At 46.0% G+C, this 24,647-nt stretch overlaps 1 protein-coding gene across 2 annotated transcripts in view; it reads right to left on the reverse strand.

The window, feature by feature from the left end:
- Positions 1 to 551: 551 nt before the first annotated feature.
- Positions 552 to 24,647, reverse strand: part of BCR (BCR activator of RhoGEF and GTPase) — a gene marked incomplete at its 5' end in the record, with an annotated part of 92,092 nt that continues 67,996 nt past the window's right edge. For both annotated transcript variants that reach the window (XM_080628520.1, XM_080628519.1), the window contains 15 exons: positions 552 to 665; positions 1,368 to 1,530; positions 2,413 to 2,518; positions 3,072 to 3,206; positions 4,691 to 4,830; positions 5,638 to 5,747; positions 5,874 to 5,933; positions 13,269 to 13,400; positions 14,074 to 14,171; positions 15,205 to 15,279; positions 16,065 to 16,169; positions 16,763 to 16,838; positions 17,014 to 17,133; positions 18,483 to 18,651; positions 19,840 to 19,961. In XM_080628520.1, coding sequence (XP_080484646.1) covers positions 576 to 665; positions 1,368 to 1,530; positions 2,413 to 2,518; positions 3,072 to 3,206; positions 4,691 to 4,830; positions 5,638 to 5,747; positions 5,874 to 5,933; positions 13,269 to 13,400; positions 14,074 to 14,171; positions 15,205 to 15,279; positions 16,065 to 16,169; positions 16,763 to 16,838; positions 17,014 to 17,133; positions 18,483 to 18,651; positions 19,840 to 19,961 — 1,701 coding nt within the window. In that variant the 3' untranslated portion in view covers positions 552 to 575. The remainder of the gene's footprint in view (positions 666 to 1,367; positions 1,531 to 2,412; positions 2,519 to 3,071; positions 3,207 to 4,690; positions 4,831 to 5,637; positions 5,748 to 5,873; positions 5,934 to 13,268; positions 13,401 to 14,073; positions 14,172 to 15,204; positions 15,280 to 16,064; positions 16,170 to 16,762; positions 16,839 to 17,013; positions 17,134 to 18,482; positions 18,652 to 19,839; positions 19,962 to 24,647) is intronic.

Here is a 24,647-nt window from a genome sequence, read left to right on the forward strand (position 1 = left end):
TGCTTTAGAACCCTGGTCAAATCAAGCCTTTAGTTTCTGAGGAGGGAATCTCAGATCCCAGACCCTTCCCTTCTCCTCTCCTCTTGCAAAGCAACACTATTTTTGTGGCCTAGAACAGTACTTATAAACAGCAGTTAGTAAAGACACAGTTGTGATAGATTCTTTAACTCCCCCTCACCCAAAAAGGGGTCTCCTATCAAGTGGTCCAGTAGAAATCTTGAAATTTCTTTTTGATAAATTAAATCCATAAAATGAGGAATACCTTCTGTCACATTCCCAACACGAGTAACAGCCACACTCTGTGGTGCATTTGTTCAAGTGTCTATTGCTCCTCCTAGTGGAGATGCTGCACAGCTCCATCTCCAGTCCAGTTCTGGTCCTACCAATCCAGGGCAGAGGCTTTTCTCCCTCTTCAGCTTGTCACTGGTTAACAAACAGCAGAAGTGCTGAGGGCTGCAATTCCCCAGGGCAGGAAGAGGCCAGCAATGTCTGAAGAAATATCAGTTGTCTTTTTCTCAGGTGTGGCAGGTTTATGCCAAAAGCAGTTTTTTGTGTCCTGTTGGTATCGCAGGCACCTACACCTCTGTGGAGAAGAGAATGCTTTGCCTCTTGCTGTCTGGGGTAGGGATAGTCTCTAGCTGCAGGAAGTACAGAAGAACTTGAACCTGAAAGAGAAAGAGCTCATCAGAAAGCCCTGTTAGCTCATTCTTATCCTGGCTATTGGCTAGCTGGCAGACACACCTACAGCTCTCTACCCAGGAACACCCTGCAGTTATGTATTTGTTTTAATACAGTGTACAATACCAGCAGGAATATTAAAACATGCAGAGCTTCAGAGAGACTCTTTTCAGGAGTGCATTCCAGTGTGTAATAACGGTGTTCCACTGCACTCTAAAAATCTGAGCTATAATTTGCCATTACTCAGTCAAGAACACACAAAATGCCCTTGACCAGGTAACAGCCTGTCTGCAACACCTTCAGAAGGCTGCAATAGCCAAAGAAATCTGAATTTAGCAAAGAATTTTCTTGTGCATCAGTGAAGGAGGTTTCAGTGTTGAGGAGCATCATGTAAAACCACTGATGGCCTTTAACCCCACACTGTCAATGCAGTCCTGTGAGGCAGCTCTTGAAAACCCTCTCTATGGACAAACACACTGGATGTGTGCCTCCTGACATTTGTTTCATGAAAGCTGTGTTGGTACAGATGCAAACTGAACTGTTTCAAGAAACACTGTTCTACAAACCGTCTAAAAGCCTGTGCAGGGGTGAAAGTGTTTGTGGTCCTCAGAACCCCCAGGCCTTGCCAAAGGACTGCAGTTCCCCAGGTACTGCCTGCACAAGATGCAGTAGCACATTGAGGATTTTACCTGGGACATGACTTCTAGTGACCAACTATCTGTCATTGTGATGGGCTGGGTCGGGTTGGCAGGGATTTTACTGTCCTTCTCTGAAGGTCTGAGCAGTGTTGGTCCAAAGACAGTTGCAAGATTATGCAGGGACATCTTGTTAACGCTTTCCCTCTCAGCAACTCTGGGAGAAGAAACAACGAAAAAGGCAAGACTTATAAATATCCACATCTGGAAGTGTCCTTAAGTAAGAAACCGTATTTATTCCTGTTGTAAAAAGTTTTAGATACGTTCAGACAACCACTCTCAGTAATAAAGGAATGTTTCTCGTCCCCGTTTTATAAATGAGAAACTGAGGCACAAAGGTGAGAAGATTTACCTAAGGGCAGAAAAGTCTGCAGCAGCAGCACAAGTAAAACCCAGATTTCCTGGATCTTAGTCCAGGCCCTCAGTCACAAATTATCTTTCATCTCTCTGTGACAGTTGCTGGTATGTTGTACAAGTTACATATGTCAGTTAGCACACTGTGCAGGAATTGAGCAAGCTTCTTACATTAATATCAACCATATGGAAATAGTTTTTCACAGTTACAACCATATTACAAAGATCTAGACAAGAGCAGGACCAGTCTAAGCAGGGAACTGACAAATCCAGAGAGCAGAAGTGCTGGAGTTTTCAAAAATACATCCTGTTTGATTGCAGACCCCTCTCAAGACAGGGCTTACAAGTCCCTAAACATGGCCAAAGCTTCATGAGTTACACTACAACCTTTCCTCATCTCTGTATCCAGATGCAGGTGCAGTTTTGCAGTGATATTGCAGCATTTGCACTAGATAAGCCCAGGGACTTGTCCTCCAGTTCTAATCCCTTCAATGCAAGTAAGAACAGAGTTCAGGATTTGGTGCCTAAGTGAGCATGAGACAATAGCTATCTGATAAGATTCACAGTAGATCAGCAAATGCTTCTTCCTTTGTGTGATTCAGCATGAGCTCAAGGAAGAGGCTCCTCTTCTCAAAATAATGATGATTTACACATAAAGTAAGTGCCTAAAGGATCCACATATTACCTTTTTAAATGGTCCAAAAGAAAAAGGAATGTCACAAGGTTGGGCTCTGGAAGCGATAACAACAGATTCAACATACAGCTTTCCTTTGCAACAGGGTCCGAAAGTGCTGCAGGACAGAGAAGAACAAAACATCACCATGAGTGGGAGTTTGACCACATCATTTCCCAAACCAACAAATACAGAAGGTCCTGAACAGGCTGTAATTGCATCATAGGTTGGAAGGTCAGAGTTGCACATCAGTACCCCACAGGATCTCTTTGTTTCAGAGATACATAGAGAACCCTTTCCTCTCAAGCAGTTCAAGTGCTTTCACAATTACCACCCTACAATGCTTTTACCCAGACAAGGTATAACCCCACCCCAAGAGGGCTTCCCTGAGCAGGGGCCACGGCGTGCGCACCCTCCACAAGCAGGGGCTCATTCTATTCTGAACCCACCCTCAGAAACCTGCACATTTTCAGCTTAAAAGACAGCACAGCAATTGCCTGTATTCAAGCTCACAGGAGGATGATGCCATTCCAATGCTCACTTCTGAGCTCCATTTCACTTCCCTAACAGCTTGTTCCAGGCTTCTGTCCAATGCTATAAACACGGGGGTTTAAGAGCAGCCCCCTACAGAAGAGTTTCGCTTATTGGGAGTTATTTCTGCTACTACCTACCAATGCCCTCAGCAAAGTTGGGGTACAGCTCATCTGTGAAGAGGGGTTCAGGCAGTTCCCGGAAGTACAGTTTCAAGGTGCCTGCAATGGCGTTAACATCCATCTCGCTCATCATCACCGACACGTCCTTGTTATCTGGAAGAGGGAAGAGGGGACGCAGGGTAAAGAAGCTGCTGGCCTTGCATTCCTTCTTTTCTGGCTTTGGCCCTCTTTGTTTATCCTCTGTCTTTGCCCAAATAGCTGAGAGTTTTGCTGTTTACATTCCTCCAGACTTAATGAGCTACTTCTGACAATTAAGAAGTGCTGCACAAATGACTGCAAACAGTTTATAGCTTTAAACCCAGTAGAGGGAACCTCACACCACCCCGGGTTAGTTACACTGTGCCAGCAGCCTCAGCCTGATCTGGACCTAGCCCCACTTGACTGTATTTACATGCATTTCAACTTTTGTTATTCCAATTTCCTGCCTCTAACAGCTTAGAAGAGATTTTTGGGCTGTCTGACTCCTTACTGAGTGTAGCCAAAGTACACAGGCAATTCAGGGTAGTTTTGTTCTGTTACTCACATTTCAGTTCTGTGACTATTAAGAACAACAAAAGCACCCCTTCCCTAAAACAAACAGACCAACCCACAGAGGCAGCGCTGCTTTCATGAAGCTCAGTGTAAACCAGCATCTACTGTGAATGAAAAAAGTTGTCTTTCAAAATGTGAACCCTTTCTTGCACTAGTGAAGGCTCCGTTCAGGAATCAATGGGTTTTGTAGCTTAAGGGACTAAAAATAAAATACAAGAGAGAAGAAATTTCACAAAGTAAACGAAGAAAAAGTGCAGGGAGGGTGAACTGAGGCACTGGGCACGGGCCTCATGACTGCCCAGATCAAAGAGAGCTCAAATGCAGTTTGAGCAGTCCTTGGACTGTCGTGTGGAGGCTGGAAGTAGGGCAGAACTTCACTTTCTGTACCTCAGTGATCTGGAGGCATTTCCTCTGCCTGATCTTGGATGCCTGTTGGGACATTCAGGCCATTCTTTTAAACGCAGCTCCAGCAAGGAGCCCTTTTATGCTCAAGATCAAAGCAAGCTTTACAGAGCTTGGTCAAAACTATCTGATTTTACAATCTGCAGACATCAATCTGGAGTTAAGAGGAGAACTCGGGAGCCCTGGCAGCCCAACTCCAGTTTCAGAAATCCTCTTCCTGGGTAATGCTCCCAGGAACATCTTCCTTTTTGGCTGGCTTCCTTCCACAAAACATTCTTAGTTTCAAGGGCTTTTATTAACTTGGAGACCTCACAACTCTGAGGAAATTCTGACTTCTGGTTCCTGCCACTTCCCCTGAGGAACGTATCTGCTGTTTACAGCAAATACAGCAAAGCCACCATTCCATGTCTGTTGGGAAGAACAATAAATGTGTTATCTGGTATAGGGCCCCACTCTGTTGTACATCTTGTACCTGTAGCTGAAGAGTATTAACAAAACATGCTGCCAGGGGTAAAATGATTCTCCTTGTGCGAGAGAATCTCTACCTCTGAATGCTTCTTGGGGAACAGAAGACTAAAACCAGCATCGCCACCTGACAGGGAGGTCATGCAATGCAAAGGAGAACATCAGACACAAATACTTACTGACATCAAAGGCAGCTTTCAGAGCTTGGATGTCGGTTGCCACCCCAGAGACACGGTAGATGCCCACCTCCTCCATCCCACGCCGCTCTATCTCCTCCACACACTGGCGAACTATGTAAGGCACCTTCGATCTCTCTCTCCTTAAGAAAGCCAAAGAGAAGAGTTCAGTGCAGCCCGTGCCCTCCCTTGCCTGTCACCCCAGCCAGGCCAGCTAACATCACCCCACCAGACTTTGTCTGGAAAAGGGGGTGGGAGAAAGGCTGAGAGGCAATGCAGACTGAGCTGAAACACTCCTTTTAAAACTGGAGGGGCTTTTCTGACTGTCTCAGCCTGGCTTTGGCTGTTCTACAGCTTCCCTGAGTGCTTGAGCTTCTGGCTGTGTCCCAGGGCCCCAAGAGCTTGTGACTCTGCCGAGGTAATTAGAGGATTCCCAAGCAGTCCTTGGATACATAGCAACACTGGTGCTTTCAAATCAATGCAATTCCATAGGGAGGAAATACCACGCTTCCCAAACTGTGTAACAGAACAAAAAGGTTTCTTCTGGCAAAAGATTCATGACAAAAGATCAGGGGTTAACATAATACAACAGGATCCAAAGAACGTCAACATTTCTGGTTACGGAAACACCACAGTTTGGTGGCTCTGGAAATCTGTGACTGAGTCAGTTGACTACAGAGTAAAGGGGCAGGGGTATATCCGGAACTCAGGAAAGTGATGTGCTGTAAGTAAACACCCTGGGTTTCAAAGCCTAGTTGAAGGCACACCACATTAGTTTTTCCCCTGCAAAAAATGAAGCGCAGAGGATGCAGAGCATCTCCTTTTCACAGCCACAGCCTTTTGTGCTCCTGCCCTGTGGAGCAAGCTGGGCTGACTAACCCCTCAGTGCAAGCCTCTGGCCAAGTGGATGCCTAGTAACTTATAGGGAGAAACGTGACCCATCAGCTTACTTGGTGACAATAGCTATCTTGACCCCAAAAACCCCGGTCTGCTTCCGGGATGGCATCCTCTTCAGGCTAAACTCCCGACTGGTGAACTTCACTGACAGCTTCACTTCAACCTGGATAGAAAAGAGAAAGAGAACAGCTGCTACTTCTCAAACATTTTCTTTTCTTTTTTCTATGCTGCATTGAAGAGCAAGGAATTAAAGCACAGAATCAGTGCTAACTTCTGCTTGCATACTTACTCCATTCATCGAGATGACCGTGCGTTGCCAGTCTTTGTCCTGCAACACCTGTGGGTCCAGCTGAAAAACATGGAAGTGATGCATGAGCTAGAAGCAGACCTGAGGGAAATCAGCGAGCCTGGAAGGGCCGTGTAAATGAGCAGGGCACCTTCAACAAGCTATTTCTTTTCTATGGGAAAAGATTTCCAAGGTTTCCTCAGCTCCAGGTAACAGGACACTGCTGTTGTGTGGGTCTCTAAGCAGAGCTGAGGAGAACAGATCTCTGAAATACCTCTGATTTGAAACAGAGGAAGCTGTCTCCCTCTGAAGTTTTCTAGAGACAGATGAGGTTGGATGAGTGTGATATTACTACACTGAAGTAAAAAGCCAGGCTGGAGAACTTCATGTTTCTTTGCTATGAAGCTAATAGCTTCTAAGGAGGAGTATGTTCCACTGAATTCAAAAGACATAATCACCCCAACAGTGAGACCAAGGAAGAGAAACATGAAGTGATCCATAGAGAAAGAAGTAACTTTAAACAAATCAAACCTCTGTCAGGACGTGACAGAGGAGAAACGGAGAAAATTGGACCAGAAATCATGGAAAGTCGTCCTCCTTCAGCTACCTACTCCTATTCACTTCTGAGCATGGAGGCAGGAGGTACACCTGGCCCTGCTATTGCAAGAACTCGTGAAACAAAAACAAGTCCTGAGGCAAAGCCCTGATCTCCCATTTTCAGCTTTGCCTGATCTCTTTTGAGTGGACAGGGAGGCTGGGGAGCAGCTGACCAGTACTCAGACACCACCCAACAATGCCAATACGGCCTGGGAGAGCCCAGACACATCTGAACGCGTGAAAAGTGCTCAAGCTAGACTGGGAGAAAAGATAAGAGAGCTGTGTGCATGGGGACTCCTCTCAGCAATCAGAACCAGCCAAAGCAAGCAGTCTTTGGTGCCTCCTGAGATGGTTTTTAACACTTGGCTCTCGAATACTAAAGCACAGTAAGATTAGGAGGAGGCAACTGCAGCAGACTCTGTGTTCTGAGTTTACTGTTATCAGCAAACAAAAAGACACAGTAACTAGAGCCACTTCTGCAGCCCAGCTCCTTCCTTGCAGCACCCCATGTAGAAGCAGAGCTCTCTGACAGGCAGAGGTAGATGTTGAAGCAATGGCAACTGCAGTATATCCTGGGAGATCTTAGATGCAATCATGCTCTTTCAGCTCATCAGCAAACCAGCCCAATGCTGCTGTCAGCTACAGACACAAGTGCCCCCTCACCCCTCCCCACTCACCAAAACACACACCCAGCAGAGAGAAAGGTTTCTCCCTGCTTGCTCCCACTGCAGACCCCCCAAGAAGCAGCAGACAAGCAAGTCAGGCCAACCTTATCCCTGCACACTTTGTTACGGACATGAGCCCACAGCGGGATGCTGCCAGCACACACGTGCTTCCCTGTCGAATTGGACCGGTTCCTGTAGGTGCAGCTCTGGCAGAAATTCCTGAAGACTCCTTGTAAGGAATAGTCAGTAACCAGGAGCTCCCACATCTTGGGACTGCACAAAGGTCCAGGAGGCCAATAGGCTGCAGCGCTTAGCTTCAGTGCTTCAGCAAACCCAAATAGCAGACTGCTTGCCAAGAGGGTCTGCTTATAAACCAGGCAGAACAGATCCGCCCCGCTGGCGCTGCTGGCCAAGGGCCCCTTGAGCCAGCCAGAATTAGGGCTGTTCTTCCCTGACTTTCCGTGCTGGAAGTTTGGTTCCTTTCAACAACTGCATTCTTTCCCAGAATCAAGAGGAAGCCGTTTCTGAAGTGTCTGGTTTCCTCTGAAGAGCAGCCACGCTCAAGTGTTCCTGACAGCTTGATCTCCAGCTGCCTAAACAGTCATCTTGCTAAGGTGCCAAAACGGCCCTGCTGATAGACACAGTTACGGCCAACCCTCCAGCTCAGAAGCAGTTTTCCATATGTTTTTAGAATGGAGACACTGAGACTGTATTATTTATAGGAGGGAGAGACTGCTTAAGAATGAAAGGGAAAGACGGTTTGGTAATTGCCAAGAATACTAAAGGAAAAGTCCAGCAGGGTCCAGTGACAGGTTATTGAAGCTAACAGCTCTTACTGGTCACGTCCCAGCGACGACCAGGGAACTTCTACAGAACAAAAGCAAGTAAAGTGTTAAAAAGTATGAGCCCAGAAAGTCCTGCTCTCTCTCAAGAGAGAGCAAAGGGCTGCAAAGGAGCAGCAAAAAGTGTCCTGGAGCCCAAAGCTCACAGAGACTCCTCCTTGCTGAGTAACTACTGGAGCTGAGCACGGACTGTGAGTGTACCTGCTCCTGCCTCTTGCTCCCTTATCTCTGAAGCCTGTTGCAGGGCCAACAGGACCCTGCACTCCCCACCTGCTCTTTGACTCCTGCTTGTATTGAAAGGAGACATGTGGGGAGAACAAGCACCAGGAGTGGGCCTGGCTCACCCGATGCAACCTGCATAAATCATTGGCAATAACTACAGCAATTAAGAAATCCCCCCTCCTCCCGCGGTGTTTTTTAAGTAGCAAAACAAAACGATGGATGCTAATAAAAGAGCAAAGTTTAAGCAAGCTCTCAGCAACTGAGAGACAGGAAGAGCAGGTCTAACAGGCTGAGAAAGCTGCAGCAGGAAATAACAAAGTCAACAGGAAACTAGGAACGTCTTTCAGACTTTGAGCAAGGTTTCAGTCCTGGACCCTACCAATGACCAACCTTCCAAGGGCAGCAAGAGCAACTCAGGGAGCAGACAGGTTACAAAGCAGACTGAAGACAGAGTGAGTGTGATGCTCCAAGCACAGAGAGGGCGTGTGATGAATGAGGTCATGCTGTCTTATGGCCTGATTTGGAGATCAGTGATCTGGAATGAGGAACACTGAGCAGAAGAATGTGTTCTATAGCCAGTGTGCCTAAAGGGACCACAGTGCCAGCTTTGCCAGCTCAGGCAGGGAGCACTGTGAAATGGCTGCTTTCCATTAATGGGACAGGAGATATACTGCACCTCTGAACATTCCCTTCAAACATCTGTTTGGTCTGAGTGACAAAAGGACCTGTCCTATCTCTAAAACTAAACTAAAACTGTAAAAAATGGTGTGGTTTCTGTGACCTGTGCAAACAGGACAGACCTGCTAAAACTCTCAATGACTGTACCACAGGGGCTTGCTTGCACAGCTCACACTGCACAGGAAAAATACAAACCAACCAGTTTGTCCTTACCCCTAAGCACCTTCAGTTCCTCTGTGGCCCGCTCCCTGGCATTTGCAGTGACAAGCTACAGCCCCACATTCACTAATGCATCAAGCAAATGCCTCTCCGTATCCTGCACAAACTACAATAGAACAAAGCAGCTCAGCACCACAGGGACCTCTCAGTGCAAGTCTCTGGCCCTCATTGCAGCTTAGGACTGAATTAAGACAGGCAAACAGTGTACAGCAGTCAGCAGAGGCTGAGTGTGCAGAACGCAGGGTGCTGAGGACCTGGGAAAAGGCGGATGCTGGTCCATGGTAAATGCAGGCCAAGCACTAGAACCAGGGTGTCTGTGCTCTGCCTGAAGGAAACCACCACAGAGTTCACTGATTTAGTTTTGTTTTCCCCAGAAAAGGAAACATACAGAAAGAGGAAAAGACAAAGAAGCATCAGTGGAAATTAAATGCCTGGGAGCAATGATTGAGGCAATCTTAAGGTTAGTGCGTTTTATGGTATGTATTCACATAACTTCCTCCCTTTATTAAATCTCCCTGGCAACTTTACACTCCATCAATTTTTAATTGTAACTGATGTGACATACAAGTTGTCAGAGTCTCACTGCTGCTGGAAACTCCCAGTCCAGCCATAACCCCATTCTTCTCAAAGCTCCTCACTGACATGTTAATCTTTCCCACCATCACCCTTTAGACATGACCCATTGCTTTCTTCATTTTCACTCTGTTTTCATTGCTGGGATACTGTTCTGCATGAGCAAACCATTTAAATGAACTCAAGTGTTAAAAGGTTTTCTGAGTTGACACTTGGGAAGTACAACCTCTGACAATCTGGTTTACATGGAAATCCACCTAGATGTCTGACACAGCCATGTGCACAGCTATGAGACATCCCCAGCAATTAGGGAGAGAGTGATTGTTTTGCATGGCAACAGAGGAATGGTGTTGTGCTGCTACCACAGAATGACTGATCTAAGGTCATATCCTCTCTGGTTTTCCAGCACTGCTGTGAGGGGGAAGGAAATGGTTTCCCTGAGCTGATCATGCAGAAAAAGAAAAGCAAAGGAAACAGCATTTTTAGGAGGTACCAACTGGAAGAGCTGGATCACAGAGGAAGTATCGGTTTACTCATGTCGCTTGTTCCCAAGGCAGAGGCCATTTTTGCTGACAAATATGCCACTTAGATGCAGAGTCTCAGGACCAAACAAAAGGCTGCAACACTCAAAACATGCAGACGTGTCACATAACGGTAAAATTCAAAGAGCAAAAGGGCCGGTCTCCTGACTGCCCAAGGTGGATGGCAAGGTAACAACAGAGGGAAAAAAACAAGTTCAAAATGAGAGCAGCTGATGCCTACAACTGAACTAAGTCTCATGTTTCCTCCTATAAGATAATGTCTATTCCTTTCTCCCCCAAGCCCCCAGTAATTTCAGTTTCAGAGCATACCCAGGAATGGCACCTTCTCCCTGTATTTCTTACACCTGAGATGCAACAGAAGCCCTCAGCCATGCATGCTGGCCGGTTAAACACTACACACCCCGTCTGTCACTCCCAGGTCTGATGAGGACTGTATTGCCACATTTCCAGGACGTTCTCCCATATTAAAACACTGTGGGTTTATCTGTCAGGGATAAAACTTGCAGCTTGGCAAGCAATGAAGCTCTCGCATGTGGCTATAAAAAGAGGTAAATAAAATGTTCCATAGGAAAAGAAAATATGAGTAATGGAAGCTATTAAAATTGTTGCCCATTCCTGGAAGCTTCTGACCACATGGACCAATTTCCAGTCTTCCTTCCTCCAGGACCATAATCTAATGGAGAGATTTAATAAACACTCCACAGCCAAAACAGCCCTGGTGCCCTTGATGCATTGTCTTCATCACTGCAGCCCAGAGAATCTGGTGAGTCAGAAATCCCAGAAGTGGGAAGGTGCAGATTTACAATAATACCCGGCTTAACAATACACTGCAATTTAGCCAGCACAGAAATTTCCCTGTTTGTATCAGCAGGAGGATGCAGACACAACTCTTGACATTCCCAGAGTTTTTAGCTAAAGGGAAGTTAGGAAAAAAGCCCTCATCCAACTTAGGAGACTTAGCCTTTCCACAAGACAGGTTGTGGCTGAATAATGGCAATGCAGCAAAAACAAGCCAGAAAGCCCAATACAAAACAGCAGTGCTCAAGTAAACTAAATTTGATGTCAAAGCACCTGGGAAAACCCTGACAGAAAATTACTATAAACGCAGGGACTGGAAGGGATGCTGACAGCATCAATACCACTCACCTTCAGCCACAGATGGTAGCTTGATTTTGGTTTTCTATTATGATGATTTCTTGATAGAGATGTGATATTTGTTTTAAAAATAAAACTAAAGCAAAATAAAAACCTTTAATAATTCTTATCAACCCAAAATCTCACAGACTCTCTTAGGACCTCTCTTTGCTATTACTCAATAGTGTTAAAAAGTTGTGTGGTGAGAAAGAATCACTGAGAATTAAGAGGATGCTCTGGCAGTTTACTACGTTTCTTTATAGACTGCAAGGGGGATTTACTGAAAATAAGAGAACTTTTGCATTTACCTTTTGTGATACAACTGAATGCAGCTTTTGCACATTCATAAAAACTCTCTTTTTCCCCCTCCTTACTGTTTAGGTTTCCCTAAAAGAATCAAGATGCAATTAATGTTCAAGTGTCTCCAAAGAGTATTTTTACTTCTAAAGTGTTTTAAGAGAAGCTACAAGTGCTGTGCATTAAAAACCCCACTCTTATGAAAAGAAGAAAAAGTTTAAAATTTCAAATATTAATTTTAACAATTCTATGTAAAATATTTAAAGAATTTAGCTGTTCAGTGATTTCAGGATTTCCATTATGAGCACACAAATCTCCAGGGCATTTCAAGGCTGAAAACCTGCTCTTTTGCAGTTGGCTCAGCTCCATGGAAAAATAAGCTTTTGTTAGCAGAAGAGACATACAGATTTCTGGTTAGCCTGAGACATACACAGGAGCCACTCTGTACCAGCATTTCTTGATTTATATGCAGGTTTTCTTTTAAACACCTAACCATGCATTTGATGACAAAAGCCTTCCCTGTAACAGCAGGGCAGCCTCAGGGCTATGAGGAGGGAGGGAAAGGAACAGGCCTAAAGAAACTCATTTGGACAATGAACCCTTCCAGAGGAGAGGTAAGATCTGATCCTGCAGGCTGCCCTCAATCAGAGCAGCTCTGAAATCCCACAAATGGCCTGGGCCTGCGTGACCATCATTCAAACACTGGAGAAAGCTGTCATCCATGGAATGATGATCAATGAAACGTAAATGGAAGAGAATGATGGCATTTTTCAGCGTGCCAGAAAGAAAAAGCTATCTAGGCAGTCTCTGTTCTGTACAACAGCCAGTTCAGCACAAAGAATGTGCTCTCAAAGCAGGCATTTAAACACCCTCCCAAAGCTGCGGACAGACAGTGCAACAAACTGGCAGGCGACGGGGAACATATTCACCATGTCATCCTCCACTGATGGCCTGATTTCTCCTGCATAGAGCTTTAAAGCTTCATCACACAGCAGCTCCCTGAGACCGGCATCCGTTTGCAATCATCTCATCACCTCCCCTCCTGTATTACAAATTCACCACATAGACAAAGTGTCCCATGCTGATTATCAGCAGCGGAAATCTCAGATGCAGCCTGCTGTCATGGACACTGTACTCTGGACATGGCAGTTACCAGGACAATAAGCCTGTCCTCCAAGGCTTTGCTAACACATCAATCACCTTCCTGCATGTAGAGAAGGTAGCATTTCTTCTGCTTGACTTACAAATGGGATAGCACATTCATTGTCTTCTCTTTTGTCACAAACAGAGCATCCCCAACAGTGCCCAGGGCTCAGTGAGAGCACAGTTCCTACGTACTGTGCTGCAAGTTTTGAAGTTAACAGGCAAATCACAGGTCAAAACATAAATTCTCATGTAAAACATCTACTCCTTAAGGGTACTGATGTAGGCAGAGAGGACAAGGCAAGAGGGAAAAAGCTGCTGACTTTTTGCCTGTGAATCACACTGAATACCTCTCTATCTGGAGAAAAATCTCCAGTGCTGAGATAATCAGAAGGCAGAAAAGCAGCCTCCCTGGTGCTCCAGGATTCAGAAGTCCCGTTATGTTTTGCAGTAAAGGTAGCAGGAGTGAATTAAGCACAATCTTACCTGGATCTGTCCTTTGCCCATTATGCGATCTGTGCTCTCTCCATCCTCTTTAGTAAGCTTGGTTTTGTTGTAGCACTTTTCATAGCACAGAATCCGCAGAGTTTGTGAGCCCTCCAGCTCAATCTCAAACTCCTGCAGGGTACCAGGAAAGAGCAATGAATGCATCACAGCAGGACACCAGTCTCTGAATAATCAATATAGTCTCTAAAAACTCATCAGGAGGGAGCACTTAAGGACTGACCAAAACCACCCCCCTAATGGAGTTGGCCTACAAATAAAGTGAAATTGTATTTTGTATATACAAGTGGTTAAATCAGAGATAAGATGTTTGACTCCTTAGTCAGGTTTCACTGAGTTACAGCAAAGCGTCATTCAAAGAAACAAAACTCACCCACCTTTCCTATATTTAAATTAGCTTCCCAGCAGGTTTGAGTTGGCTGTAAACAGGCAAAATGTCTATAGCTAATTCTTCCCCCTCACAACAAATAAACAAAACCACCTCCTTTACCAATGTATTTTTCACTTGTGTCTTTCAAAAAATAACCAGACATGCCTCTGTTTAAATGATGAAATGCTCGACAAGACTCATTTGTACTGAAATGTTTGTTTAACTCTAGCTAATCCAAGATAAAATCTGCAAGCCCTGACAGCCAAATGAGCCTGGCATAAGAGTGTTTTCTGACAGGCAGCAAACGCAGCACAAGTACTGAGCATGCAGCAAGTTCTTCCATTTGTAGGTTTTCTGACCATCATATGCTGATGTTCAGCACATTGAGCAAGTCACATTAGGAAAAATCCAACCCACCTCATTCCAGTTGGGCTCCGTGGTATCCCTGTAAACTCTAGTTTTAGCCTTGTTCACGAAATAGCCAAAAGAATCCACCTCTAATGTGCAGTACAAATCTGAGGAGGGGAGACAGAAACTTGTAAAAAATGTCTAGAATCTCCTAACTTGTGTTCATCACTTTCAGGGTGTGTTTTCATCTGCATCTTCTTTGTATTAACATTGGTAACACCATCCAGCACAAACCTCATCATCTGGACCAGCAGAGTTGCCTTTATGAAGCTGAAGTACCATCACAGCTGTGTAAATGACCTCCACACAGACAAACCTTTCACCTCTATCAAAAATCAGGTGTATGCTATTATCCAGTATTTCCCAGATCAATCCACAATGAGCAGAAGGTATATACCAAAGAGAAATGAAACTTCCCCACGTAGACACTGGACCCCATCAACATATTAGAACCAATTTCACCGAGAACAGCATCAGCATGATATCCCTCAGAGAGCTGGTTAGGGGCCAGCCATCAAAAACTCATTCTCTTTACAAATTGGTTCATTTTGTGGTACCTGGTGTTTTTGAAGAGCTAGTAACAAGCTGTAGACATTGCCCTTATTCATGAATTATACTATAAAGTGATGTCAGCGGCCTCTGGGAAGTCAGTGCCTCAGCAGGAGGAAGGCTGACAGAAAGGATGTACATCCAGTTCACTCCTTCCCTCCTGAGACTGCACAGGCACCTTAGATAAGCACAGGATCCCCAGCCACATGGCTAGGTAAGCTTTGCAGCTTTGCCTAGATTATCCTCATCAGTGCCTCAGAAGCAGGTTTATTTCTACAAGTGTTGCATAATTAGCAAGCACTGCTTAAAAAGTACCAACAGACCAGGCCTACAAATTAATACTGTGTGCCTGATCTTTGATCCTGATCTGTCCTGGGTTGAGCTTAAACCACGACGCTGATCTTTCTGAGAGTTAATAGTAGCATGAAAAACCTGAATTCCCTTAAATTCACACAAGAGCCCCCATTTCACTTTCTCCGAATCACCTCTCCTCCTCACCATCACCTCAATGCTAAACCAGTCCACACCCAGCTGTCCCACCACCTGAATTATCTAATCCCTACCTCTGTGTATTACAGAACTGCAACTCACTTGAACTTTGCTTGAATCCTGTGGCAGAGTGGACAATGACATTCAGGAATCCATAGAGACCTGGGGATTCATCATCTGCACAAAACAGCCAAGGAATTTTGTTACATTCATGGAAGAGCCAAAAGTGAAAGAGAGTGATGAGATTGATGTTACACAGGTTAAAGAGCAGAGGGTAAGGTGTCCCTACAAAGGCTGGCAGGAGCATGTAATCCAGCCATTTCAGCAAGAGGAGACTCATCCAGGTTCAGTGCTGCTTCCATCTGTAATGCCTTCTGGCAATGTGTGGCTTTTATAATGGCATTTCTCTGGTCAGCAAGATGACATGGAAGAAATTCAAAGGAGAAGTAGTAAAATATAGAGGAAAAGTAGTAAAATATAGAGACTAAGTCTATGCTAGGAGATTAAATAGTAATTGAGGATGGTCTCTGACACAATTTTGGCCAACTAGTGTTCTTCCATAGGATTCCAAGGCCAGGACTCCAACAGGCACTCCAATCCCTGGCATGATGGATGCATGTAGAGACCATTCAGTAGTCAACAAATTGGAAGATGTCCAGGAACATATTACTAATTTAGGTGTAGCCATATAATTTGGAGCTTGTATTTTTATTGTTGCAGCAAGTAACATTGAGATGCTAGATTGATCTTGTTCCTGCTGCTCTCTTTTTGTACACTATCACCTACTTCAACTAAGCTACACAAGTTGGGTACACATGCTCTCAGTTTGTAACTCATCATCAGGCTGAAGCCTTTGGCAAAAAGAAACAGTAAGAGCAGTGCTAGTGGAAATGCACGAAGTCAGGCAGAGGTAGATTTTCAGTGCAGCTGAACCATGTGAAAGAATAAACCAAAGGTCTCACCTTCCTTATTGATAGTAAGGGGAATATTGTGGACTGTCTGAAGCTTCACACAGGAGTTTGTCAGCATCTGGAGTTCCACCGATGTGAGGGAGAAGCTTTTAAAGCCTGCCAAGGAGAGTCAAAGAGGGAGGAATTAAGATTCAAAGGAGAGGCTGGATGTATGCTTCCTCAACCTGGGTGTACATGGGACAGCTGCTCCCTGGGCAATGCTCAGCATCAGGACTGTGGTGCTTAGGACTGTACTGGTGCTGCAGCCCAACTCTACTGAGGGCCTATTTAGTGTCTCTTTAGAGTAAAAAGGTCTCAGGGTGGTTCATAGGAACCAGTAGTGCTCTTATTTGCTTGCAAAGCCAAAACACACCCATGGCAAAAATGTTTCTTTGGACTAGAGCCAGATAAAAGTGTGCAGCTGATCCCTCTACCTAGAATTGCACAGGGCTCTAATCTCTAGGGCAATAGGGAGAATCTCTCCACACACTTACCAAGTGCTCTCCCTACACATTCCCTACATGTTTCTGCAAGCAAAAGTCCTTCAGACAGGCTCAGATATGCAGAGACAGAAGACATCCATGTTGTGCTGTGGATTTGAACACATCTGTCTTTCTGCAGGGAACCCTGCCCCACACTCTATCCTCTGGCCTCCTGCCCTCTACTAACATCACAGTATTTGCACCAATACCCAGCTGAAGGACACTCACATTTCTTCTGCTGCTCCCGGATATTCTCCCTCCACTCTGCCCTTTCATAGTCAGATGAAATGAGGAACGTGTAACTCTACCCAGGAAAACAGAAGAAGAGGGTGTATGTATTAGTCTGAGTGGCCACTGAGGCCATACTTGCTTTCAGGCCAGACAACAGGGCATAAAGACCTTGTACAACAGCGTATACAAACACACACAGCCCATGACCTCTGACTTGTACACTGAGAGAGACTAGAAGAGCCACTCACCTTGCCATTGCGATTGTGTACCCGGAAGGCCATGTTGGGAGACATCAGCAATAGGAGGGATTCCTGCTCTGACAGCTTCTTTTTCAACCTCTCAATAACCTTGCTGCCTTTATTAGCCCTCTGGAGGATGGGGGAGAGAGGGAGACAGAGGACATGTCATTCTCCAACATTTGCCCTTATTTATACTGACAGATATTTAAAGATGCACAATCTCTTTCCTCTGTGAATAGCCAAATGGGCAGGAGAAATGCTGTCAGGAGGATCCACAGGGCCCTCATCTGCTCAGGAAAATGTTACCTGCAGTATCTCTACATTCAGACTTGGCTCTGTGCCCCAATTCCACCTGCCCCAGATAAGGGTGCAGAGGCGCATGGCCACTGTCTCAGCTATACCCTGTACTTTCTGTTCCAGAGGTTGGAACAGCAGCATGCCAGTGGGCAGCCATAGCACTGCCAGGTCCTCCACAAGTATCCTTATTCAAGGATACTATAAGGAACTTCTCTAGAAGCTGCCCAGAACTCTCCCACTCACCACCCACTGATCCATTTTCAGAGGTCAGCTAAACCCAAGCTTTTTCTTGGATAAAACCTAGACCCAAACCCAGCCAAGTGTCTTGTTTGGCACTGATGCACTGAAGCGTGTATCTCAAGACTCTTGCACCTTGTGAGTAAGAGGCTGCCACACGGTGCTCCTGCTAACATCTTACTTTTTCCAGGAAGCCCTGTCTGAAAGCCAGCCAGGGAATAAAGGTATGTTATTTGGAAGCACAGGGGATAGTCTTCTCATGGTACAAGCAATATTATTGATATCCTGTTCTACACACCAGCAGGCTTTCAGTGTTCAAAATCTTACTACTCTTCCAGGTTCCAAGAAGGCTGAGTCTAACACCTCTGAGAAAACATGTCTTGCAAGCAAGCAGAAACCTGGGCCAGAAACACCATATCTGTGTCAGGATGTCCAGTCAGTATAACTGGTGTTCTCCACATATTTGCTGGTGCTTTGATACTGGTGAAGTCAGAAAAAGCTTCACATATGTAACTCAGCCTGCAGAAATTCAGAAGTACATGGCTTCTGACCAAAATCACTTGCAGCATCATACTTCAACAGCCAGAAACCAGCACGACACACTACCAGTCCACAGCGTAAGAGCCCTGCTCCCCACATGGATGCTAAGCAACAGCAGCCACAGGTAGTTCAAGTAGAGGAGCCACTGACTACAAGTACAGGTTCTTTTTGTTTCTGCCTCCTCACAGGAGACCATCATTCAAGCAATGCACTAGAACAAGCAACGATGGGCTGCAGAATATCTGAATATCACTGGTAACAAAGCTGCACCACAAGCCTCTGCTGAACAGTCTGGTTTAGTGTGGCTGCTAAAAATGCTGTGCAGCTCTGGGAATTCTGCTTCTATCAGCACCTCATCTCAGCAGAGACACTGAGTCTGTACAAAAAGCTTTAACCACTTTTACCTTTTCACGCTGGATGTCATTCTTGATCTGGGATATCTTGATCTTCATGGCATCCAGCTCCTCATCAGGTACCAGTGGGATATTGGGCACTGCCTCAGACTCATCCACCATTTGGAAACTAAGGTCAGTGAGCGGGATGTACCATTTGCAGTCATACTGTTGGCTTTTTCTGAAAGACAGAAGATCCAAACCTTTTACAGTGTTTGGCAACACCCTCTCCCCTTCCCACAAGTCCTTCCCTGCTATAGTGCATAAGACACAGAACTGGGCACAACTTCACTGTGACCCCCATGTGGGAAAAGTCTGGCAAAGGGCTGCTTTCCAGCAAGAAAGCCGAGAATGGACAATAGCCAGTACAGCACGCAACAAGGCAACTTGTTTTGTTGTCTGTTTTTTCCTCCTAAGAAACTACAGTGATCTTTTGCAAACCCTTTCAGTCCTGTGTGCTTTCCCTTTCAAATCTCTGCAGAGGCAATGGTCAGAAGCCATGCCATGCCTCTCCCCTGGCTGCTACCTATCTTCTAAACTCAGCTCTCTCCTCCCTGAGCTAAGAGGGCCAGATGAGCAAATATGTATAAACCTCTGTGTAATCCAACCAGAAAAGAGCAACTTCAGCTTATAACTGCCATTCTCCAGTAATTTTACCAGGATAATCCATTCACTTTTTTCATGTTTCACACGATTCACTCCCTCTCCACTTCAACTGTCAGGAACACCCGCTCTTGGGAATGTCCCACTCTTTTGATGGTTCATTCCTCACAAATGTACTTCAGAAAGGGTGGGGACAACTTTCTGTTTGAGGAGGGTAAGAAGACAAGGGGGTCTCCTCAAGTAGAACATTTACCAAATGAAGAGAAGCCCTGTTTGAGGGAGGTATGTTGATAAAGGTTCCTCCCCCCACTTTTGTGAAGAATGTCAACAAGACTGCAGAGCTGCGCTCTGGGGTTGACACATGGCCTGTTTATTGTACTCTCAATTTTTCCGACAAACTGTTAACTGGCTGTACCTGCAAGGCCAAAATTAATAACCTCAGTAACAAAAGAATGTGAGGAATTTCACCTGTTAAAGGGGAAGTAGAAAAACAAACACATCTGTCCAGAATAACAGCAGTTACGGTACATCCTATTTTCCTAGGAAGGCTCAGAGCAGTGGCAGGAGCAATGAACCTTTCCTGAGGGATCAGGACTTGGCCAAGGTCTCATAATAGACAGTACTACCTTGCTACATGTCTAACTACATCTTGTGGATTACGGTTACCCACTTTTAGGGTATTCAATTTCAACTGAAATTGCCAGCCAACCCCAGGATTCTGCTGAAGCTGAGGTACAAAGCACATAGTCTGGAAGGAAAACCTCACCCTCCAATTTGCTTCTTGAGCTTGGCACACAGGAACAGATCAGTAAAAAGAAAGACATGACGTAGCTTGCGAGCCCCCTCAACCAGCTCCACCATGAAACTGTCCTTCAGCAGCTGCCGGTGCTGGTGAAAAAACAGAAACAACGGTTTAGTTAGTGCAATGTGAGCCACAGATCTGGCACTGGGACAACATACTCCATAGACATGACTCCTATCAGTGGCAAATTCACTAACTTGGTCTAATTCAGAAAGGAAAAGGGCTATTAGATGTTTCTTGATGTAAGCCCCTCTTCCTGCTGCTGTGCTCTCTCCCACGGAGCGAGATGGCCATGCATCTCCTTACTATCTGCTTCGGGGTCAGACTTCAGGCTTCTCTCCATCACCTGTTCCTGAGCCCAAGTGTGATTTACTACAAATCACTGCCCAGCTTCTGCACACTCAAGGGCCAGAACCACTGACAATATCATACCCTCACAAACCAGCAGAGAGCAGCAAACATCACTGTTCTCAGCTCAAGCCACCCCACCAGGGAGAAAAGGAGCAAACACCTCCACCCCCCATTCACAACAGTAGTCTGTCAACATTAACAGCTAAATGCCATTGCTGCTTCTTTATTGCAAGTGCTGTTAAGGGATAATTCCAAAACAAAATGTGTGTCTAGTAAACTTCTAGGAAGTCCCTTATCAGCCTGTGTTTAAACAGGACCATCTGGATATGTCCCCACCCTGGGCCTATATAAATCTCTTCTATATATCATATAAAAATTCCCCAAACCTGGAAGATACAACGAAGCTGCACAACCCTGATGCCTTTATTCCTGTTTCTAGTTCCAGGGAGCTGCAGGCAGAAGCATCATTTTCCTAATTCCCTTATGGGAACTCTGTACTCAAAAGACTGGAGCACTAGCACCAAGACAGATGGCTGTGTCCTGTTACCAGTGACCAAGCCAGGAGTTCCAAGCCCTGCTCTATGCTCAGACCACCTGCTCCAATGGCAGGATCAATAGGATTCTGAGTACACATCTGGAATAGGTATCTCCCACTGATTTTCAAACAGAAGTATGGGGTATACAACTTTGGGCAGGTTTTATTCCCACCAGTACGTATAGCTGCAGTGTCGCCTTGCGTCACAGCCAGTACAAGCAGGAACTACCAGCTCATCCACACATGCTAAGGTACACTGAAGTACTTTTTTCTGACCTGTACTGTTTCCTTGCTATTCCAGCTAAGAGGATGCTCCCCTGAAAACCAAGGAGCAACCTGTTACACATACCATATATGCCCATACAGCACCACGGCTGGGGATGGGAGAGATGTGCCAACACCCCCCAATGTTAACCAACACCTCCCCTGCTGTCTCTCACTGTCAGCCTTCTCCAGGCCCATGCTCTGGATTCGTCAGCACAACTCACTCCTGACCTGCAGTATCTCCGAGATCCCCACACTGGGAACCACATACACAAACCCCATCCATGCCCAAGAGGCAGCTGTGCTCAGCTGTGCAGCAGCAACAGGAAAGCAGTTGACCTGAGCAAGGTAAGGACATCCAAAGCAGCACTGATGCCTCTGTTTCTCAGGTTATGCCCCATGGGTTCTGTTTGCTGCGTGACTCAACAAGCCCTGCACACATTTACTGCAGTGGGTGTGGGAGTGCAAACCCCCATGCTGACTCTCCTTCCGCCTTCCATCCTTCCCATCTTGGCTCTCCCAAAGGAAAACAAACCACATCAGTCCCAAGCCCAGCAGGCATCATGGCAAGGAATACAAGGCAGAGAAATGCCCTTGCAGACATAATTCTTGTTTCCACACTCTGTCCTACAGCACTCAAAACTTCTTGACATGGACTAAGAGCCTGCATTTTCCCATCTGCAGCTGCATGAGCACCACAGCTAGCTGTTAACAACACACACATAGTAGTGTCAGCAGCTCATCTTGGTGCTGCCTTCCATTACACAAAGGTCCTGAAAATCTGTGAGCAGCAGCAAAAAGCTGCACCTTTCCCATAATACCAGAAACCAAGGCTGTTCCTTAGCAGACTGTTGCACCATCTCTGGGCAGGAATCTGTGGAGATCTGGTATCCAGCAGTGATGCAGGCTCAGAAATGCCTGTCCTGTTTGTTTTTAGGTGGGTGTGATCCTCCTAGCTGCTCCTCAGTGGTTTTGGAGAGGATGCTGCCTGCATTCATGTCCCTGCTGCTGATGCGCACTTGTGCATGCCTCTGCCGCCTGCATGGCAAAACAACCCCAGGTAGGAAACCAGAAAGAGAGCTTGGAAGAGAAATAAATAACAAGAAGGAAAAAGTACCTTGTCAGTAGCAAAAACACTCTCCACAGCTGCAAAGAATTTCATTTTGGAACAATAACGAAGCAGGGAAAAATATTTTCTGAGGAAGCCAAAACCCTGATCTCAGATCTCTAGATCTGATGCATATTAATTACGCTGCAAATCAGCTCAGCTCCTCTAGGGTAATAAGAATAGCTGCTTGTTGCCAGCTCAACCTCTGCTCATTGTTCGTAGGTGTAAAGATGTTCTCACAGCTCACTCATCTCTGCTAGCCAGCAGGATATGGCACAGTCCCTTCCCCACTTGGCAGGGACATGGCAGTGTCCTAACCTGCCCTTCTGTCCCCCTCTGCCAGGCACTGGCAGTGTGTGAGATCAGCCAAAACATCACCCCAGCACCCTGATGAGCGTTCCCAGCAGAAAAATACTCCAAGCTAATCAGAGCACAGAGTCAGCACCACATCTCCACTCAGGGCAGAGACAGGCCAACATGTGCTTCTTTACACGCAATGAAGGGCACAGGCCCATAACATCTGTTGGAGGACTGTGAAGGACTACTGCTCAGCCCTAGATTAGCCCCCTGGTTTTGGCAGTATTCCGGTACCATCATCCAGACCAGAGCATTTTGAAGACAAGCGTGTCCTCAAGTGAAGGCAAGGCCCATGCAGAGGCACTAGTGACTGGAAACCTTTGTGTCAGGCCTCCACAAAGTTAGAAAAGAGCCCATCAGTGTTCCCTGCAGCAAGTCCGTAGATCTCCTCACGTGTTCTGCCTGGTCCAATCAGGCCACTCGTCCTTCTGCCTTCCAAAGTCGCACCTAAATGGCCACTGCACAATCAGTTCTTGGCTGTCACCATCCAAGCAGACTTCCCTCAAATAGCCATGCTCTCTGTCCCACATCTCCCCGAAGCCCAAGCAGAAATCTCAGCCATACAATGCCAAAACAGGGATGTGATTCAACACCCTTCATAGCTCCCATCTGGGAGTGAGGTACTCATTTGCACTGAATTTATTTTGGTAGCACTTCTGGGTACAAAATACCCTGACTGACATGAGACAGTGCTACCATGAGGCAGTAGACTTTGGCAGCCTGATCTCCCAGAAAGAGAGCTGGGTGGGAAGATGACAAGGCTGGATTTCCTAAACTTGACTGGAACTGAAGCAAGCTATGACTATGACAATGAGCTAGTTAGGAAGGTCTCCCTTTTCAGCAAGTGGCAGGAGTAAACTGCCACAAAAACGACCAAGTATCTGTGGAGGAGAGGACAGGAGAAAACATCTGCGGATGTGTTTGTGGATGCTTGATGTTAGATCTAACTATCACCTTCTCTTGGAAAACAGGACTTTGGTTAGGGCTGGGCACAACAGGCATGCCCCAGGCTGCTCAGCATCAGTGGAGCAGTGGAGGCGGGCTCCCAGCAAAGGGTCACATCATCTTCTGCACATGATTCATCTTGCTGGGAGGGCTCAGCAGGTCAGAAGGAAACAATAAAAGGATTTGCCAACTGGCTTACCAGATCCCTGCCAAACCCCACAGTGAGGGAGCGCACCTTCCTGGACCTCCTGACATGACTCAGCCCATCCTACCCCACCAGGGAGCCAGCAGCCCCCTCAAACAGGACTCATGCCAGGCAGATGCTCATCCCACCTCAGCTCCACAGGCCTTCTCTAGCAGTTTGGGAATCAAAGCCCACTTTGGTCAGCTACTCACACCCAGGGCCAGCAACAGCTATTCTTTTGGCAGTTTCCTGTTAAACTGGGTCTCCTGAAACATGAGATCTTTCAACTGGTTCATCCTGCTGCATGTGACATACAATAACCTATGTGTGGAAAACCATCTCTCTACCTTGTTTTCAAAGTTATTCTGAAATGACAGAAACTACAGAAACACCAATAAACATCCCATTAGCTTAGGATCAGAGTGTCAGTACTGCAGCAGAGTGACCCCCTCTCCTCCACAGACACCCCCGACACTGTCAGAGGTCCAGCACCTCAGCTTGGCTACAGAGATGTTCGAGGAGGCTTGGTGAAAGCTTCCTGTTTTGTACCCTATTGTATTTGTATCCTATTTGTATAATGGAATGAATTAGGATCATCTTTAATCTCTCAAACAGTGCTCTGGACAAAGCAGCTCTCCCTGTACATCTTTCAGTGCGTGGATAGCCTTCTTGGACTACCTCCTCCTTTTGGCTTTCCTCCTCCTTTTACATCTGTCAGTGAGCATCTCCCCCTCCGCTGTTACCAACCTCACGACTTACCTGTATGCTCATCATCTATTCATCCTACATGTTTTTGTGCTGCTTGCATATGCTAACTCCTGCTGCTGTCACATGTTTAACTCCAGGAAGTGTGACCAGCTTGTGTGAGACACATTACAAAGAGCGGAACTTAAAAAACCACTCATCCAGCACTACAACTGTATGAAAGGCCATCTCCTCCCTTGTATGCTGAGGAAAGAGCTCATCCGATGTGGTAACAGCAGAGGCCTGCAGTGTGCGTGGGTGAGAGCCTGGGAAGGAGTGGAACA

Source organism: Psittacula echo (genome assembly GCF_963264785.1).
Source record: "Psittacula echo genome assembly, chromosome: 13".
Classification (NCBI taxonomy): domain Eukaryota; kingdom Metazoa; phylum Chordata; class Aves; order Psittaciformes; family Psittacidae; genus Psittacula; species Psittacula echo.